This window comes from Marmota monax, unplaced genomic scaffold (assembly GCF_021218885.2).
Source record: "Marmota monax isolate L192 unplaced genomic scaffold, Marmota_monax_Labrador192_F-V1.1 WCK01_AAM20220418_F8-fsc00022, whole genome shotgun sequence".
NCBI lineage: Eukaryota > Metazoa > Chordata > Mammalia > Rodentia > Sciuridae > Marmota > Marmota monax.
Window position 1 is genome coordinate 508,170 of NW_026695215.1, and position 21,131 is coordinate 529,300.

General features: G+C 51.7%; 1 protein-coding gene across 1 annotated transcript; it reads right to left on the minus strand.

Moving 5' to 3' along the window:
- Positions 1-704: 704 nt before the first annotated feature.
- Siah2 (siah E3 ubiquitin protein ligase 2) lies at positions 705-18,532 on the minus strand. The gene is made up of 2 exons (XM_046431771.2): positions 17,724-18,532; positions 705-2,327 (listed from the first exon to the last, which is right to left on the minus strand). Exons 1-2 carry the CDS (start codon positions 18,141-18,143, stop codon positions 1,770-1,772), a joined length of 978 nt encoding a protein of 325 aa, XP_046287727.1. The 5' UTR covers positions 18,144-18,532; the 3' UTR covers positions 705-1,769.
- Between the last annotated feature and the right edge of the window lie 2,599 nt (positions 18,533-21,131).

The following is a 21,131-nucleotide window of genomic DNA, read 5'->3' on the forward strand; positions in this document are numbered from 1 at the left end:
GTGCTGGACGCCATCTGGGAGCAGCCCTGCGGGGGTCGGCGTCCACTGCTCCAGGGTCCTCCGGGATTGAGATGTGCCTCTCCTGGTGGTCACGGCTGTGGCTGTATCCTATGGACCTGGACCTGCAGCCCATACCCGCGACTAGCAGCCTGCAGTCACCGCAGCGCTACCCTCCCGCCAGATCCCTAGGCTGCCTGAGACTCAATGCGGCAGTACATTTGGAAAACAGACAGCTCCAAGCCACGCTCCTGCCTGGTGTTGTCCCGATGACCCCAGGCCACCGAGGTAGGCAGTTGGAAGTCCCTGTGTAGCATTCGGGACTCTTTTGAATTCTTTTGAGAGTTCAGGGCTGGACTGAGGGAGTGTGACCATCACTGCTGGCATCAGCCTGGCCCTGGGCATCAGCCCAGCCTCTTCCTCTGACTCTGGACACTGAGAGCCCTACTCTTCTTGCATGAGAGCCGGCAGTCAGAAAAATGTAGTCTTGAGGACACCCGCAGCACGATGTCAGCCCATAGCACAGAGATGTAGGTTGGGCCCCAGGGCCACCCGGGACCTGCACCATGACCTTGAGACATGGCTGCTTCCTCCCATGGAAACAGGGACACTCCAATTCTATAGGTGGTAGTGAAGTTTCTGGCACCTGCACACAGTAGGAGCTCAATGAACACCTACTGCTCAACCAGGAAAATGAAGCACAACACTCATTTTTGAAAAATATTTATTAAAAAACTAAAATGAATGTGGCAAAAAAACAAAAACAAAACAACCATACAACCAACACATACCTATAAATAGCAAGCATAAGACCCGGTGGTAGCACTTTCCAACCGCAGACCTAGTCTTTCAACCAGCTAGTCTAGGAAGGAGGCAGAGGGAAGCCGTGTGTGTGTGTGTGTGTGTGTGTGTGAGAGAGAGAGAGAGAGAGAGAGAAGGGGAGGGGGAGGGAGGGTCATTTGCACTAGTGGTAAGCGGAAAGTGAGAACTACCAACGGCAATGACCTGCTTTCCTCCAGGATGCCCAACCTGGGGTCAGGAGGGGACTCCTGTGGCCTGTCCTGGCTTTAATTGGCGATGGGGGCTGAAACAGTAAAAAGACAGGCAGCATCAGGAGAGGGCAACCTTAAAGCACCTTTAAAATATGGACCCTTCTGTGATTCGAGCCAGTAATTCTCAAACTTAATGGTTGAAAAGAACCACCCGGGGAGACTGAGAGCTCAGGGACCTCCAAACCTGCATTTCTAGGACAGTCCTCCCAGGGATCCCGGGATTCCACCTAGACTGGTCAGTCCTCCCAGGGATCCTAAGATTCCACCTAGATTGGTCAGTCCTCCGGGTTGAGAGATGCTGTTGAAAATGTGAAGATGCATTAAGACATTTCCTGTCCCCTAAAAGCACAAGGGGTCTGCTGACCATCCCCCAGCTCTGGTCAGCACGGGGGACCAATGCAGGGAGGCAGGCGGGAGGCAGCCGCCCATCCTAACCCAGCCTCCAGGGCCCTGAGCAACCTGTCAAGTGTTCAGGAAGTAAGTACAATTTAACAAGAGAGTTGGTTTTAGGGGGCAGGACAGCCTCCAGTGGCTGCCAGGCAGCCCGTTCACCCAGTGGGATGAGCTGGCCGGGCCCGGTGGGAAGGCGCAGCTCCAAGAGAAGCGGGGTGATTGTGGGTCCTGACCTGTGAAGACACAGCGAATAAAACATCTATAAAAACTTTATTAAGCACAGCGCATGCTGCCAGCGGCCTCAGCGGCTGTGGGGCTCACGGTGCTTCACTGACAGCACGTCGAGATAGTCACATTGATTCCCAGGTTCCCATTATCCGCAAAGAGATGTGCGATGGCTGTGTCGAAGACCAGGCAATCGCTGTTCACGATGGCCGCGGCCACACCGTCGTGGATGGACCGGGGCGTGGCCTCCCAGGTCAGTCTCCGCCGGTTGCTGTTTAGCTCCAGCCGGTAGGCGAAGTTCTCGGCCTGCTTGCGGGTGCCAATGAGCAGCACGATGGCGAAGAACTGCTGGTGGCCCTCGTACTTCTCCTGCTTCTCCAGCACCAGCATGAAGTGGTGGCCGAAGCAGGACTGCATCATCACCCAGTCCACGGCCCCCGGCAGGTTGATGTCCGTGGCCAGGAAGACAATGTCCTCCCCCTGCAGGGTGGTGATGCTCTTGTGGGCGTGCATGAGGTGGGACATCACGGCTTCCAGCGACCCCTGCCACTTGCAGGAAGCTCCGGGACACGGGCAGGAGTAGGGACGGTATTCACAGATGTCCTCGTGTTCCGGCTTCTCCGTGTGGTGCAGGGTCAGGGAGCAGCCCGTGGTGGCATACTGCAGAGACGGAGAGAAGCACACAGGTCACCACACCTTCTTCAGCATCTGCTGGCACAACCCCCTGAGCCCTTGCCCCACTTGGGCTTCCTTCCTTGCCTGCACTCCTTTCTCAACTGCGGGGTTGGCATGAGTGCATACAGGAGGCCACAGATTCGGTTCCCATATGTCACCAACAGTGTCAAGCACAAGGGCCTTTCCTGAGCCAGGAATGTCCTGCTCCCCAGGCCCACTCCCATTCTAATGCTACTAAAAGATGAGAATTAATGTTCTTTTACTACAGTGAACACATTGAGAAGCCAACCTGGCTTTCCTCTTATTGTTTGTGAATCTGTTGTTTGTTTTTATATCAAGGATTGAGCCCGGGGGTGCTTAACCACTGAGCCCCAGCCCCAGCCCCAGCCCTTTTATTATTTACTGAGAGACAGGGTCTCGTGACGTTGCGTAGGACCTCACTAAGGTGCTGAGGCTGGCATTGAACTTGTGATCGTCCTGCCTCAGCCTCCTGCTCTGCTGGGATCACAGGGTGCCACTGCGCCAGGCTTCCCCCCACCCCCACCCCACCGGGATTGCTTTGGGGGGAGCATTGGCATTAGACTAGTTTTCACATAATGACACATTATTTCTGTGACTCCCTCTATGCCTTCCTGGCTTGAACTGGTGACCGGCAGGTGGGTCGCATGGAAGGCTGCCCTCTGGGCACTGCAGGCCTGACCAGGCTAGGGCAGAGGAAGGTGGAGACCCTCCACACCTCGCCTTCCTATCTGCACCCTTCCCCAGGGCACTCTGTCCCTTCTCTTTGGGTGGAAAGAAAGCCCAGCTGAGCGCTCCTTGGATATCACAGAAGACGGCTCATTGCAGGGTCCCAGCCAGGGGCTGCCTACTGCCCAGCCAGCCTGCCCAGGGCCAAGGGCCATCGTCTCTATGAGGGGCAGGGCAGCACCCGCAACAGGCCCTGGGAGCGGGGATCGAGGAGCTGACTGTCACCGCTGCCCTGGGACCTCACAGGGTGGAAGGAGAGCAACTCCTCCCTCACACTCGGATGACATTTCCAGGAAATAAGTCACCCCATCCTAGGAAGACCTCTCTGAAGGGAATTATACTTCTGCTCCCAACCTTCCCAGGAATGACAAAGCAACTCCTAGACACCAGAGGAGAGTCAGCCTGCAAGAGACATGCAGAGAGCCTGCAAGAGACACTGCAGGGGACTGTCCTGTTGTCATACAAGAAAGAAGAAGCCAGAGTCACCCTGCAGGTGAGCCCAGGGCCTGGCCTCAGACCTCGGGGTAGAGCGCAGGTGAAGGTGGGGAGCCTGGCTGCTGCCCAGGGACACGACGGCCGACACCAAGCAGGGGAAGAGCCAGGCCATCTTCTAAGATGCTGTGTCTGATTGCTAACAGAGCAGCACCCTCCTGTGTCAGCCTTTCCCTACCCGGTGTTACCAAGTGGCCCCTTACAAACTGGGAGTAGGTCAAATTCAAAGCTTTGTGGTTTGAACGTTGTCACCAGAAACAAGGAGGTTCTGAGCCCTGTCTCTGTGCAGGAGGCCAAGCTACAACCCCCGAGAGGGCAGGCGCGAAGCCCACAGTCCCACTGCTGGGTGTCCAGTCTCCTCAACCAGCAAAGAGGATTCCAGAAGACAGCCGGCTCCTTCCGCCCACCACTACCTCCCCATTACCTCACACAGATTATAGCCTTCAACAGGGACAGGCAGAAAGAACCCGCTGTTACCCGCTTTGCTGATAGGGTCTGCTTGTTCATGTTTTGGAACCATAAACTAATTTTAAAAGCCTGGATATAAATAAAAAAAAAAAACAGAAGGAGAAACAAATTTACCCATGTATATTTACACACTCTGTTACTAACTTTGTAAAGCTCAAAAAAAAAAAAAAACAAGTCCCTGTTAACTGTGTTTTTAAACCTGGGGCGCGGCTGGGAGTCCAGAGTTCTTGGATGTCCCTGTGTGAGAGGCGGGCAAGGCCCTTCTGTCCAGAGCCTGGAGTGGCTGTGGCTCAGGCTGAAAAAGGCCCTCGGTATTTGGATGCAAAGACATGTCAGCATGGGCTGTTGACCACAGCTGCCCAGGAATAACCCAGGAGTGAGAGGGACTCTGCCGGGGGCACCCAGAAATTCCCCAGGCCTCCCCCACTCCACGTTAGGGTCTCACCATTCGCCACAGATATTGACCCCTGGTGATGGTTTCAGAACTTTCCCACCCAAGCAGGAGTATTTACATTCTGAATTATGGTTTTGCCTTAAAAGTTGCACATTCAACTATTCTTTGAACCCAAATATAGACAGCAGGGGACCTCCCCTAATGACACAAATAGAGAAAGCATTACCTTGCATTTGTGAGGACAATGACCCTATGAAAAAAGACCTTGCTACAGCACTCTTCTCTTAGACAAACATACTTCTAAAGGCCTGTGCTTACTCTGCTGTTTCTAAACAAGCAGACCTTTAATCCATTTCTCCTCTCCATGGGGGGGGGGCGTGTCTCAGGACCCCGGGGGCCACTTTAATGACAACTGGATTAGAGCTGTTGTCTCAAAGGGAAGCCCTAACCTGCACACTCACAAGGGCCATGTTTCTGACTGAGGCTTGGAGCCACGCTGGAACCCAGTCTAGAGCATGCAGGATCCCCTCCACTGGGGCGCCCACCCAGGGATCGTAGAGGAGTTGAGGGGCCTGTGGATTCTCTGAGTCTGCATGTAAAACTGCCTAGGTGCCTCTGAGCAGTCAGCCCAAATCTCCTGGGGCCCTGGCCTGGGGTTTGTATTTTCTTGAAAAGCTTCAAGGATTTCTGAGGGTTGCCAGGGCTCTGAACCTCTATGGCATGCAGTGGGAATAAGCTGTGGATCCTCCAATAGTGGTATTTCCAGTAGGAAAGGACCATATGCTGCAAGAATAAAGAATTCAAAGACAGTTGTCCCCCTTTATCTGCAGTTTTGCTTTCTGTGGATTTGTTACTTGCAGTCAGTTGTCCAAAATTATTAAATGGAAAAGTTCCAGAAATATACAACTCATAAGTTTAAATTGTGCACATTTATGAGCAGCATAATGAAATATAGCATGATCATGCCATCATTCAGGGTATCCATGCTGTATATACTATCCGCCCAACACTGTCAGGCTTAGTGATCCAGGATCACTTGAAGCAGATAATCTTCCTCCTGATGTATTTTCAGAAGATCAAAAGTAGCCTAATGGGGTTGGGGTTGTGGCTCAGCGGTAGAGCGCCCACCTAGCACATGTGAGGACCTGGGTTTGATCCTCAGCACCACATAAAAATAAATAAATAAAATAAATGTATTGTGTCCAACTACAACTAAAAAAATAAATATTAAAAAAACAGCCTAATGTAAAGTCACAACCTCTCTGCCATTCACCTCACTTTATCTAAAGTACTGTATCATCTGATATCACTACAAGAAGGGTGAGAACAGCATAGTAGGCTACATTCACATATTTTTGACAGTATATTGCTATAACTGTTCTATTTGATATTTAATTATCAATCTTCCACTATACCTAATTGATAATTGAATTTTATTATGGGTATGTATATACAGGATAAGACAGAAGTGCAGAAACCTCATGACACTACCTCCCCAGCCTCCCCTAGGGGTATGGGACGTGTTCCTAGAGGATAAGCCGGGGAAGACAGTACATCACAAATACTGTCCAACACAAGAAGACTGAGCAGGGCAGGCGGCGGGCTGTCTCAGGCGGGATGGATGAGGAGGGCAGTAAGGAACACGTAGCTGTGGACAAAGAGCATGGAGCGGTCCTACCTAGTTCTGGGCAGGGGGACAAAGCTTGAGGCAGAGGCAGGTCAGGCTGGACACACAGCTGGTTCATTTAGGTTTCTCTCTGATAGCACCATGGGTGCACTATGGGATGGGACGGTTTGCAGCATCCCTGGTCTCTATCCATTAGATGCCAGTAGCAACTGCCCTCTGCCCCTCAGCTGTGGCAACCAGGAGTGTCCCCAGGCGTGGCTCTATGTCTCTAGTGGGCAGGCCTGCCCCAGCTGAGAACCACCGATTTCACTGAGAACACTGATCTCTTCTGATGAACAACAACACCTGGCTTCTGAGAAGCCCCCTTCACCGCTTCAGGAGGGGCCCATGCCAGAAACCAGGTTGGGCTGGTCACCACTGACCAACAGGCACCCCAGGGCCCCTGGGGAATGCCAGCCCTGGCTGCAGAGCAGGATTGCTTCCCAAGCAAGGAGGTGGCTAGGGAGCAGGTTCTGCCTGTTTTTCAGACGAGACATAGGAGGCTCAAGAATGTGGTCACTTGTGGTCATACGGGGAGCATAGCCCAGCATGCCCACGCTCGTCCAGTGCGCCTCCTCCGAACACACCAGCTTGGGAGTCAAAGAAGCAACATTTTGGGAAAAAGGAACAGAACCAATGTGCATCTGCCTTTACCTTCTGCCCGGACCAGCACACACCCAACCTGGGGCCCACAGATGTGCTGCTCCTGGGTCTGCAGGACAGGAGCCCTGGGAGCTGCAGGGTGGGAGCCCCAGGCCCTCTAGCCTTCTCCTGCATCTGGCAAGAAAGTCCCTCCTCCCTCCCCCATGCTGGGTAGGGCTTGCCCATGAGGGGCCAGAGGCCTCCTGCCCTTGGGCTCAGGAGGGCTTCCTCTGGGAGCCCGTTCCTCGCTGTGCCTCTCGTTACCGAGAGAAAGTAACTGGGTTGCAGAGGGCTGTGTGTCCTGGGACACATCGCAGCTAGAATGAGCTCTCTCCCTAGGGAACCGGCACTTGTTCCCCTGGGGAAGGGGCTGGTTTTAAGTAAAGCTCCCAAAAGAGAAAAAAGAAAAGGAAGAAAAGGAAGATGGATGGATCAGGAAGGGCGAGAGAGCAAGGAGGAGAGGCTCAAAGAATCAGCAACGCCACTGAACCCACACTGTCTCCAGAGATGTCCCGGCTGCAGTGGCTCCAAGGCCCTGGGCAGCATCCTGCCGGGGAATGGCACTACATGACCTGGGGCCTCATTTAAGTCTCTTCAGGGGGCAGTAGTTCCATGCTCTTCCTGGGCATGGGGCCTGCAGGTCCTATTCAACCTGGAGTGTGGGGAGGGCTTGTCTCTTCACACACAAATACACATAATGAGGCCCTTCGGAACAGTCGGCATGGGCACCTGTTATTTATCTAATAAACAGTCACAGCACATTTGTTTATGAAATGAGCACAAAGCAACGTGGCCCTTCTTAGCTGGAGTAAAGGTCATGGTGCTGAGGGCGCAGGACAAGTCATTCAGTGACTCAGATTCTGTGCAGTTCAGGAACAACTGGCTGAACTCCAACAGCCAACACTCCATCATGAGGTGCCAGCTCCGGAGCATCTCTGGGGACTGTGAGGTAACCACCTGCTCACCTCCTAGGAAACAGCTGAAGGATCAGCAAACCTGCCAGGGCCTCAAAAGAGAATGTGTTTTTCTCCGACAAGAAAACAAAACCAAAAAACCAAAACACAATCGATATTTTGTTGCTGATGCCCATAAACTTTTGAATTAAATCCAAGAAATGACCTTGGACGAGGCAAAAGCAAACAGAGATTCCCTCTGATCTAAATAAGCAGTAATGACCACAAAAAGGCACATCAGTGTCTGAATGCAATGCATGACCCTGGCCTAGGAAGCCAATGGCACTAAAGGACGCACTAAAGGAAGTAACTGGGCTGAAATGGGACGTGACTGTGGATCAGACAATCAAGTGTGTACTCTTGTGTCAATTTCCCAATTTTGATAACTGCTATAATTACATAAGAAAATGTCCTTGTTTTTAGGAGAAAAACAGGGAAGGATTTAGGGGCAAAAGGGCAGGATGCTTGTAATTTACACCCAAATGGTTTGAAAATATGTATATGAGCAGAGAGCCCACAGACGATAAAGCTAAGGCAGCAAAAAGGAAATAACTTGTGAATCTGGATAAAGGCTATTTGGGAATCTTTGGTACTATTATTGCCACTTTCCTGTAACTCTGCAATCATATCAAAGTAAAAATGTATCAGAGAATTCAGGGACTAAGTCAGCAATTTGTACTTCATGGGATAGAGGTCTGTTGGTTCAATGAATTCAGCTTTCCCATCTTTTTTAGTTTTTAAAGAGAAAATATACATTTAACTACACGTCCATGTGTAAATGCAACCAGTTAACAGTTTTTCTTTTGCTAGAGGTTCTCTGGGGTTCATTTTGGAAATCGAAACAGCTTTGCAGCGAAGACACACATTGTTACAATAAGCAACCCTTCTTTGGTCCTCGTAGAGCACAGGCATTGCCACTGTCCTGGGATCCTGCCAAGGGGCTGTAGGCAATTGGCCAGTCTGTGGCCTGGGCAGGTCCTCTGGTAACAGTTTCACTTCCTGCCACCCCTCGTATCCCAAGGCAAATTCCGGCTCCATTCTGTCCTCATCTGATCCGTGAGCTCTGGGGGTCAAATGGAGCATTAGGGGGGTGAACCCAGAAATGAAAGTGGGGGTGTGAACTGAGGGTGGACGGGAGGCTGGGCTCTTCACGGTTCACTTATCATGTGTGACCAGCAGGGAGCAGGGGAGCCTGGTGGGGCCTCCATCTTCTCCACTTCCTGCAGATGCATGCAGCTGGGTGGCTGCTAACCGGTTGGGACTCACGTTATCACGTTAAACTTACAGCTCGCCGCTTCTGAAAGCCAAGCTAGAGCTTCTGTGGCTGAGAATGTCCACCTGCCTCTTGCTATCGTGGGTTTTCCTCCCATTGTTTATGGATCTATTAATTTTGCTTAGATTCGGTGTGACTTACAGAAGGATTGCTTCTTGCCCACCCAATATTTGTTGATAGATGAACACTATGTTTATCTGATGATGACAAAGTGTTCACCATGTTAAATCTCCTTTATTAAGTCTCACTCTAGAACTTAGCATTTAAAAAATCCAATATACCGTGGGGTGTGGAGAAGACTGCTTACTTTTTATTTAGATTTCAGACACAACGGGTTTGTCCGTCCCCCCTCGATAAAGGGGCTTCACGCTTTATTGACATGGCCTCTTGTTGTTTACAGCTCTTCTGAAACCTTACAGGGACCAGGGACACCAGCACTGCTCTTCTCTTGATGGCTCTGTGCTCCTCAGCTTTCTACAGAGCCGTGAGAACCCAGGAAAAGCCATGATCAGAACCCAGTATCCTCTGTGACCTTGAGCCCCCCTCTGTAGCTCACCCTTGACTCCTATGAACAGTGGAAGACCCGTGGCCTCAGGTCAGCCAGTCTGACCTGGGCAACAGGAGAAAGTCAAACCTCTCGAGTGACTTGATGGTGATACTGGGCCTGCTTCTGTCTGCAGCCTCCCACCTAGGACCCCAGCATATCTTCATCTCACTCACTCTGAAGTCCTCACCTCCACTCCGAGGCCACGCGGGGAGATGCCTATCTACCTGTGGCACAGAAACCGTTTTACAGATAATAGTAGGAGAGGACGATATTACTCAGCACCAGGACTGCAAAAAGCATCACCCTGCAGTGGTGAGAGTCACGTACTGATAACTCAGAATTTTCTTCTTGGGAAAGTAATCAAATTAAAATATTGGGCTCAAAAATTTACCCAAGAACATTGACGTCCCAGGAGCAGCAGACAACCTTCTTACTGAAGGGGGTGTTGGTGGAAGGCCTGGGTCTGACAACTATCACAGACACTGGAGAACACCTTGTCACGGGGGCAGGGTGCCTGTGGTCTCACAGAGACTCTCAGGATGGCAGGGGTTTATTTTTAATCTTTGCAACTGTAAACAAAAGTTGACTTTTGACCATGCATGCTTCTCATTTGACCACAGCCAGAGTCAGCAACACCCACACGTTGTCTTGGGAAACCAGTTTTGTGAGGTCCCTTCTGAGAGCACGCTCCAGCAAAGGACAGGAATGGCTGGGATCAAGGGCTTTCTGCTGAGCCGCGAGAACCCTGCCCACCCCACATGCCAGGCTCCCACATGCATGGTCGCTTAACTGCCCTGACACACCTTCCAACAGCGCCCTTCCTCTGCAGTCCTTCCTTCTTGACTGAGCAGTGAATTCCCCAGAAGACTTCAATGGTAGGGTTGTCACATTTACAAATAAAATGACAAGATGTCCAGCATCTGCCAGGCAATGTCTGGGATATGCTTGTTCCTCCCCATTTATGTGTTGCTTATTTGGAACTCAAATTTAACCAGCACTCTGTGTTTTACCTGGCAACACTTAAAATAAGAGGGCCCTTCTGATACCATAGCCAGCTGTCCCTGCAAAGCCACTACCTGAGTCTGGAACAGAAAGGTGAGTGGGAAGTAGGAAAGGCTTGAAGCAGAAAAGACATTGTAAGCCAGGTACAGTGGCCACACTTGTAATCCCAGCCGCTCTGGAGGCTGAGGCAGAAGGATCAGGAGTTCAAAGCAAGCCTCAGCAACTTAGTGAGGCCCTAAGCAAGTCAGTGAGACCCTGTCTTTAAATAAAATATAAAATAGGGCTGGGAATGTAGCTCAGTGGTTAAGGTCCTCGGGTTCAATCCCCAATGCAAGGCACACAACATCCCACAGCAACCCGCCAGTCCCTCCACATCACCCACCAGGACCCTCCACCCTTTCTTCATGGCAAACTCCTGCTCAGTTTTCGGATGGGGCTGGCACCACCACTTCAGAGAGACCTCCAGGCACCTCTGTTTCTTCCCTCTGAAAAAGTTCTGCTGCCCCATTGGCACATCTGCTGCCACCTCAGGCACAAAGTTTTGGGAGGACAAGGCAGCTGAGCAGAAGCACTGGCTGGCGAGGCACATGGGCCGCCGGGCTTCCCAGGCAGGGGTGGGTTTGGTTAAAAGGTGGTGGGGCAGGGTATAGCTCAGGGCACGGCACTTGCTCAGTATACACGAGGCCCTGGGTTCCATATCCAGCTCCAGGGAAAGATATATGGGTAACCAGCAGTCCCCGATTCTGGCCTGAGGACAATGCCAGCAGTGGGGGGCTGGGAAGCCACCTGCACTCCCCAGAACCATAAAGAAACCCACTTCACTCCCCAGAGCGCAGGTTCTGCATGTGCCCTGCAGGTCCACCCTAATTCCAGGAATTTGTCCTTAGGAAATGTTTATTTTCTTGTGCACAATGATTCTGTTATTGTGGAACTTTTTTTCTCGATCACAGTAAAAAAAAAAAAAAATAGAATGACTTATGTGACCTCAAATGTACCTTGATTAAATAATTCTGGTGCCATTATGGAATTCTGGAATTACAGCATCACATAACCATTAGACACGGCCTTATAGATTTTCTATCACTGTAGAACAGCAGTCACAATGTATAAGATGATAAAAACAGGCTATGAAACAACAGTACATTAGGAGTCTTCATTTTACTGCTTTTTGTTATTGTTTGTTGGGAAAACTTCACTGACATACAAGTTTGCAGGACATATGTGAAGTGCTATAGTGGGGTTTTTTTTTCTTGACAGGGGAGGGCAGTTATAAGGAATTTTAAGTTTACATTACTTTCTATATATCCTACATTTAAAAATAATGTCATGACTTTAAAAAGCATATGCTATAATGTGTGAAATAAAATATACAGAGTATAATACATGCATTTTTAAAACCTGGTTAATCAAACCAGGCTTTCCCTTTTAGGAGTATTAAAGAAATGAGGTACAGTCTTGACGGCAACCATCCAACGCCAGGGGACAACCTACCTAGCTCTGTGGAAGCCCTTGAGGATGAGGAGGAGGGACAGGAAGTTCCGGGGGCAGAAATAAGAAATGAGCCTGGGCCTGACCTCAGGCGTTGGCCACTTTCCCCGGAGGAGCTTCTAACTGCGCACGTGCACTGAATGCCAGGGCTGTGCCGGGCACTCTGCAAGGCTTCCACCACACTGGTCCTCACAACAATCCTATCGCAACCCCATTTTACCAGTGAGGCACCGAGGCTGAGAGGCCACCAGATAGCTTGAGGGGCTGGACCAGAAGGCAGGAGCAGGACCTGTAAGCAGGGAACCAGTGACCAAGATACCACCTCTGTTGAGTGAAAGTTTGAAAGAGTGCGTCTCTACAAGGCAGAGAAACTTGGGCCCCACAGATGCTACAGTCTAAGGAATCATGACGTAAAATGTTCACCAAACTGGGAATGAGGGGATTGCAGTTTCGTGGTTTTCAAGGAATAGAGAAAGACCCGGGCATCTGGGGTGACGGTGACGAAATCCTGCTGGAGTTTGCAGTGTCTCTCCTGGGCCTTGGAAAGTACACACTGAGCATAAAGCCATCTTTGATCAGGAAAACGTCCTTATTTTCCCTTTTCTGGAACCACAGTCTGTGTGTGTGACCAGGCCCTGCACAAGCCACCAGCAACACACGTGGCTCTGAAGACTGGCTTTCAGCGTAGCCAGTGTGCACCTACTGTGTGGTCCTTTCAAGGAGTGAGGACCTTGCGGGTTTTAATAAGAAATGCTATTTATTATAAATTTTGTCAGAGGCACAAATGTGTCCCTTAAGCTGCTGGCCCTGAGGTTTTCACTACAGTCACGTAGTGCTTTCTAGGGGCTTTTAAAAAGGGCTCTGGTGCAGAAGCAGGGAACACCTAACACACACTCAGGCTGGCACTTTCCAGGCCAGACTGGCTAGTCAGACGTTTTGGTTCCTCTCCATCCTGCTTGTAGGAAGGATCAACTGTAATGCAAATTCACTCCAGCTCCAGGTCATGGAGACCTGTGAAGTCTCTGGCCCATGATGTGTTGATGTGTCGAGTTACATTTTAGTATGATACATAATATTCTTGTGCTTCTGTTCTCAATTTTGAATGCCACATTGCCAGTTTTGCTCTTTAAAACCTTGAACCTTGGTGCTAATGTGGCTCCTCGTCCTGACAGCACATTCTATGCTCTTACGGGCAACCTGTCAATTTCAAGCAGCAGTGAGGGCCGCAGAGCCAGTCTCTTAAGTGGCCGTGCCTTTGGGGGGCTTCTGAGGTTAAGAAGAGATCTTGGAGACTGTTTGGACTCACCGCTATCTCCTCAGACTTTGAGGTGATCACCCATCACCTCACCAGTACCCTAACTCCACCCTCCCTCCTGTGATCAGGGAGGCTGAGGCCCTGGACAGCACTTCTGATCTGGCCTCAGAGCACCCAGCGCCAGGTGGGATCACCCTTCTTTACCACAATGAAGGAACGGCTCAGGCTCAGGCTCAGGCAGCCCGTGACTGGACAAAATCAGACAAAGCCAGGACCTCGAGAAGCCAGCTCCTGTCTGCTGTCTGGGACCCTTATTAGATTCCAGAACTTTAGAGTGAGAAAGAACCTTGATATCATCATTTAGCTCTTCTCCTAAAGACCCATGGGTGCAAAAAATAAACTGGCTGTCTAAAGTCAAACATCCAGTCACCAAGACAACAGCTGAAGACTCTGGATGGCCAAGTCGAACATTCTCTTGGCAAGGAAGGAAAAGAGAAAACAAGAAATAAAACCCCAATTTTCAGTTCCAAAGTTCACGTATGATAAGAATCGGAGGAGAAGCTGTAGACTCAGTGAATGCTTTCTAGAAGACCAATGGGAGCTTGTTCTCGGCAGCTGGAATTTGGCCTGCAGACATGGTTAGTTTGGGCTGCAATGGCAGGCAGGTGCTGGCTCTACCTGTGGATTTGGCCCATGCTGGTAAAAAAAATTTAAAAATATTTAACATAAGAGTTCAGATTTCTGGGATTTTGGTGAAAAATTATTAAAAATTGTAAAGGTCTGGCATGGTTCCATTTGCATCCCCAGGTGAAGGAGGGCTGCCTTCTCGGTGGGAGTTTCTGTGATGAGGTCTTACTGTGTTGACCAGACGGTTTGGAACTTGTGGGCTTGATTGATCTCCAGTGATCTCGCCTCAACCTAGGGTTATCCTCCTTGGAGGGCACAAGTTCTCTGGCTCCCCACCACCTGCACTGCTCCTTGAGGTCCCCTGCCCTGAGGCCATGTGTCACACACCTCTCCCGGGCATACCCTTTCCCTTCCGGCACTCTCAATTGCTCTCTACTGGACCAGTGTTGGCCCTCACTGAGGGCCTGGAATCATTCAGCCAGGTTGAGTGACCCTGCAGGGCTTTTTTTTTTTTTTTTTAAACAATATCACCACAATCTAACTACAGGGCAGAGTTGTCTGGCTGAGGCGTCCATATTCAATTCATACTTTGAAGACATGCTACCAGAAACCTTTAAAGAGGACAGAGAAACAGTGGAAAAGACGCGTGGGGAGGCACGTGGGCTGGGGTGTGCAGAGAAGCCCAGGCCCATGGCGGGAGGCACGGCGGACGGTGGAGCATGCTGAGCTAACGGCAGACACGTCGCCCTTCACTTTCCTACACCCACACCCACAGAGGGGAAGCTTCCTATGGAATGGGTTGTCAACACTCTTAGTCACAGAGTGCACTGTGGCCACCCAGGGGGAAGCTGGCTGACAGACACCCTTTTTGAAAAGCGGAGACCAGCTAACAAGGCAGGTGGCACCCTGTCTCAAAGGTGTGGCCACACTTGAGCCTTTAATTAAGTGGCCCCACACCTAGGTATTTGGCAACACGTCCATTTTTTGGCCATCGGAAGCACAACCAGCAGGGAACTGTGTTGGACCAGGCCGTCAGAGGCCTCTCTGGGGATCTCATCCACCAGATAGTTTTGTTACTACTATCAACCTGGAGTTGTGATTTGGACACTTGGGGTGTAAATTCAGATTCAAAATTTCTATTCAGTAAGGAGTAAAGTGCATTCCTGTGTGGGGAGACCAGCAGGGTTCACCACAGGGCCAGTGGCTCATGTGTGACATGACAAGTCAGTCCACCTAAGCACTCTGCAGGCATGAGTCTTCTCACGTGGGAGAAAAAAAAAAGCAAACTCATGAAAGCTGCCACATGCAAAGTAGCTGGCCCACGGAAGGTGCCTAGAGGCTGCCCTTAGCTCCCCTCTCTCCATGGATTGCTGGCCACACTTAGAAGTCCAGCAGTCAGGTATCTCCTTTAATAGTGAGGAAAGCAAGGACCCCAGAGGGGGTCTTTCAGGCAAACTGGGGCAAAACCATGCAGTTTTGGAGACCTGGGCTCTGCTACTTTACCCAACACTGGTAAAGGTGGGTAAATGGAATAAGCTGGCTCCTAAGGGAAATTTCAAGTGCAGGTGGGGATAGTGACAAGGCAGTCCCTAGGATTTCCAGGAGCTTGGCACTGCAGGCTGAAGGGTTTTCAGTTTGACACAGACCTTCGTCCTTTCCTGGCCCACCCTTGCCAAAGCACGTCTCTTGGCTCATTGCTGGGCCTATTATACACTCAGAGTTGGCTTCTCCATACTAACTGAGAGCTGCCCTGCTAACCAGAGGTGAGGCATGCACACTTCACCTTCACAAATCTCACACATCTGCACCCACGAGATCGACCCCAAGGTCCATTCTAAGCGTGGTTCCTGGTCTGTAAATGACAAGATGACCCTTTAAAGTTTCAGCTGGCAAAGTTGAAGCTGTGCCCAGCTGCATTCTTACAAAGACTTGCAAGATCACTGCCGTGTACACAGGACTCTCCCTGATTCCAAAGAGAACACTTTTCAAGAACGTTTTAGGACAGAAGACGTGATTCCCAGGAACCAGAGCCTAGGCACTCCCAGTGCAGCTCCACACTCCACAGGGCTCCACCGTTCCCCTCCCTTGCTCTTACGAGATTGGAATGCTGGCGGGTGCCAAGTGCTCACCTGGGAACGGTAGAAGGCCATTTCTTCCAGGTAAGCAGTATAGGAGGAGGGCTTGAAAGCAGAGGAATTCACTAAGGTTGTCTTAAACCCCGCAGTCCAAACATGGATTCAAACCCTTATTTGAATATTCTATTTTAAACCTGGTTAGTGGCAGGGCAGAAGACGGAATTAATTCACTCATTGTACTAACTTAAGTCTCAGGCCTGAATTCTCTGGTGAATTATTTTTAATTTAAAAACAGGCTCTTGCCCTATTTAAAAAAAAAAGAAAAAAGGCAGCACTGAGGAGAAACACAAGAGGCTAAATGGCTCCAAAGGCAGAAGTCACTTGTACAAGAGAAACTCATGTGTCTCCACGACAGTCTTTCCACCTCCAGGTTCAGGAAGTGACCTCTGCAGTGCAGCTGTGTTCTAAGGAGGCAAGAGACAGGTCAGTCTGTGTCACTGCTCCTGAGGAATTCTAAGTTGCGGATGGAGGTAAACAGATGTTACAATATAATCACATAATGTAATCACATAATGTAATATTAGGCCACCATTTAAAATACGACGAGGTTCCACTAGGTTTGATATAGAAGAAAATATATCAATTTAAAAAGCAAGTTGCACAAGGTATTTTTGGAGGAAAACTTATGTCTATGTATGGGTATAAAAAACCTTCAGACACACTGACATCCACCATCTATATTTAGCCTCAAGGGTGCAATGTACACAGGGCTCTAAGAGTCTGTGGAGACACACTTAACAGTGACAGGGAGGAGCAGGAGATTTTTAGTCTTTTCACTGTACTTTTCTTGTCTTTGGGGTCTTCATTTCTCACAAGGGCACTGGTAATATGTGACGATTTAAACTAAAGAATAAAGTGACTGGCTTTAGAGAATGCTAAGGGTGGCTCCTGTGTGTTTCTGTTAAATGCCTGTGCTGACCCCCTGGGGACAAACACGAGGCCTTGGAAGGCCTAGGACAGGGAAAGGCGTGGCTGGCAGGGTTCTCTCTTTGCTGGAGGAAAACAGGCTCCAGGCACCCCACCACCACCACCACATTTTTTAAAGCTACACTCCCTAGAGCTCCCACGTGTCCGGGTGCGCAGACAGTGGAAGCAGGATCCAGGAGGAACCCACTACCAGCTGAGCGCCGGAGAAGGGTGAACCGAGCCGGCCCATCTCCCTTCTCTTTTTTTTTTTTTTTTTTTTTTTTTTTTTTTTTTTATTTTTTTTTTTTTTTTTTAAATATTTATTTATTTATTTTTAGTTTTCGGCCGACACAACATTTTTGTTTGTATGTGGTGCTGAGGATTGAACCCGGGGCGCACGCATGCCAGGCGAGCGCGCTACCGCTTGAGCCACATCCCCAGCCCCCATCTCCCTTCTCAACCAGCTTCCCAGCGTAGAGCCAGCCCCGTGGAGCACATCCTGGCACAGATCTGCGGAGGTCGAAGGCTCTGGGCTGGGGGAGCTGCGCTGTGTTCCAACAACCAGCTAGAGCCAATTAATCTGGGGTCAGTGCTGAGACAAATGTCAATCCAGAGCAACTCCCCAAGTGGACAGGTGGTCACAGGGAGGGTGGACAAAGTGTAAACAGTTTTGGTCTTGTTTTTAAACGAGAGATACCATTCACCTCTTAGGGCCTAAGAGAGGGCTGGAGGACGGAGTTTCGGAAGATTGCCGGGCAGAAGTGCTCGGGCTGTCCCTGGGCTTACCTTGCAGGGAAACAGGACTGCCGAGGCCACTTTCTCCATAGCCAGATTCCTGATGCTGGGCGTCAGCGCGCCCCTGCACGTCGGGCAGCAGCTCAACTTCTGGCGGCATTGGTTACACACCAGGTGCCCGGCCTGGCACTGCAGGATGGGGGGCAGGACATAGTCAAAGCAGACCGGACACTCGAAGAGCGAGGTCAGCTCGTGGTGCTGCGGGGACACCGGGCCGGCCCCGCCGCCGCCGCCAGGGCCTGAGATCACCGCTGCCGCGGCGGGCACCGCGGACGAGCCGGGGCCCGCAGCCGAGATGGTGGCGGCGGCTGGGGGCGCAGCCGGGGACTGAGCGTGCTGGGTCTGCGGCGGCGGCGGCTGCTTGCTGCAGGGTTTGTTAGCGCTGGGGCCGGTGGAGGACGGGCGGCTCATCGCGCTCCGAACCAACCATGGAACTGCGGGCGCCTGCCTGCCGCGGGGCCGCCCGGGTCAAGGCGGTGCGCGCCCCGCGGGCGGCGGGCTCCGGGGCAACGCCAAGGCGCCCAGCCGGGGACCCGGTTCCGGGACGATCGACCCAGGAAGGCGGAGTCTGGACTTTGCTGACGCTCTCTGCGGCCCCGGCACTATTAACGCCTCTCCGCCTCCAACCCCTGGCGGTGCCCTGCTCCCGGTGGCCTTCGGCCCCGAACCCGAGCGGTGCGGAGAGCCCCGGCCCACCAGCTTCTGGAGCGACAGCTGACGCAAGCCCCGGGGGCGCGCGCGGACGTGACGCCTGGACACGTGTGCGACCGCCCAGGCGCGCGGGGACTGGCAGAGCCACCCTGCGCCTGGGCGCGGGCTCCGCCCGGCTCCAGCTGACAGCGCAGGGGCCGCCTAGCGCCGGCGCTTCCTGCTCTCGCGGCCGCCGGGCCCGCCCCAGAGCGCGAGCCGCCTTTCCGGGCTGGACAGGGGGCGCCCTCGGGGAAGGCGTCGCCCAAGTCCTCTGGCCACACCCCAGGGAGCCTCGGCGACGCGTAGCCGCGGCTCAAACCAGAAGGGCAACTTGAGGCCTAACGGGGGCGTGGCGGTGGGCGGGCCCGGACGCGAGCGGGCGCCGGCGCGGGCGTCCCCGGACAGGTCGCCACCCCCAGGGGCGGCTTTTCTCCCTTCTGTGTCACCGGGGGGCGCGGGGGACGCGTGCGACGCGGCAGCCAGGCCCTTGGTTTGGTCTGGACGCGCCGTACCACTGGACGCGAGCTGAGCGAGGGGCTCGGGACCTAGTCCTGAGCTGGTGGAATGACGCCGGGCCACGCCTCGGTCCTCCCCGCAGGGCTGGTGGAGGTAGAGGCCGCTCCTACCACCGCGAGCCTGGCCGAGGCTTCCTGGAATCGCGCGCCCGGCCTGCCTACCCGGCCGGGGAGGGAATCACGAACTGCCTGGTTTAGGAGAGGTCGCGATCCCTTGGATGCGGGAGCGTGGGTTGGGTTGAGGCCCAAGGCTCCAGCGGAACTCGCTGTGTCCTCCTGGTGGATCTCGCCCAAGTGTAGGCTTTGAGCGAGGCGTAGCGTTCGCCCTGCGCGCCGCGCGGAGGCGCTGGAGAGGGCGCGAGAGCCAGGGGCGCCCGTGCTCCGGAGGGTACGACTCCCACTCAGCTGCCTGTCAGAAAGTCTGCGCGAGCCTGGGCACTGAAGCCGGGAAGGGCTTCCTATGGGGATTCATTTCTTTATGGGAAAAACGAAGAGGAGGAGCGACCCCGTCAGCATGACTGGGTTGAAAGTGTGCCCTTCACATGCCATCTGTGTGACTTTGAGCAAGTTCTTCAACTTCTCCGGGTCTCGTTTTCTCATCTGCAAAAGTGAATTAAAACACCTGTCTTATAGGTGGGGTAGTGAGGATTAAATGCGCTTTTATATTGTCAAGCTCTTAGAACTCACCGGTCTCCGGGTTGTTTAAACGTTAAGAAAATAGTAGTAAACATTTAATATTAACATTAATTAACATCAGCATAGAATCTGACCAAGAAACAGCAGTTAGAGCCCAGAAGAAATAAAGTTTAGTTTTATAAAAGATCTACAAAGACTTCATGCATGGAATTGGTGGAATTTGAGCTGAAACTTGAAAAAAATAGTATAGATGTCACTTAATCATCCAGTAAGTTTCCTGAGCGTTTATTATGTGCCAGCTACTGTTCAAGCTTGAGGATGGTTCTCATTCAGTTTACCTTCTTAGGAAGCAGGCCACTAACGTCATGGGGAGAATTTCCGATGTGTGGGGGAAATGGGGGTGGGACCTGCGGGGGAAGTGGGGGCGCTGAAGTACCCTGAGGGTGCTGGGCAGGTGTCCTGGCCCTGGCAGAGGTGCTGGGAGTGCAGGGGTGTTCCGCCAGTGCGTGGGCACCTTCAATTGGCTGCACATGACGTTTACTTCAATGATACAGGCAAGTGCCGAGAACTTTTAAAAGCTCTGTTACATGGCTGAACTTGAACTTTTGGATGGGTGCGGAGGGAAGGGTGAAATAGCAATGGCTGACATTTATTGAGTGTGCAATGGCTGACATTTATTGAGTGTGCAGGTGGTTTCTAGGGTTTTGCAGCCACCCTGCACTGCACGCAGGTCCTGTTGTTGGGTCCCTGTGTGCTGAGGAGAGGGATAGGAAGGGCGGCTAGTTTGCTCAGGGTCACACAGCTGAGAAGAGGGGCACTGCTGGCCCTCCCCTAGGCCCACCCCTGTTCTCAGTCCCCCAAGGCCTTCAGGTAATACTGTACACAGGACTGTCACACAGGCTCAACGAAGCCCTGCATTTTTGTGGGCAAATTTCATGTAAATTCTTTCCTTAGCTGGTCTTGAGAAAAAGTAAATCACTTTCTGTTTATTCCATTTTCACCTTTTTTGTAAGAACATAATAGCAATGACAGGAAAGTGTCACATATAGTTTCACTTTTATTGGAGAAAATGTGACATTTTCCACTCAATTCAAAACCCGAGCAGTTGGGAGCTTTTACTGGAGTGTGTTCTTTCCCTTCTCTGTCCCCCCCCCCACCCCCTGTGTGGGCAACCCCATGCTCAGGGTGTACTGACTCTCACTGGAGAAGTGGGGTCCTCTTGTATGTTGACATGAGCATTCAGTGTCCAGCCGGACAGGCCCTGGGCATTCACACAGCAGTTTGGTTCTGCAGGGGGAGTGTTGAAACAAAGAACAGGAAAAGCAATTCTGTGCAGAGAGAGTTTGGTTTATTTTTCTAAAAATACAGCTGACCCATCCACTCTTAACCCTGGCAGATGCCTCCTGTGGTTCAGAGACTGTTCTTTTTGCTTCCTCTTTCAGATCCTTGCAATGCTGATTAAGTTGACTAGGGTGATTAGAAAACAAAAACCCTGGGCAATTGTAGGCAATGAGCAAGAGAAGAGTGGACAGGCCTGCTGGGTGAAGCTGGCCTTTCC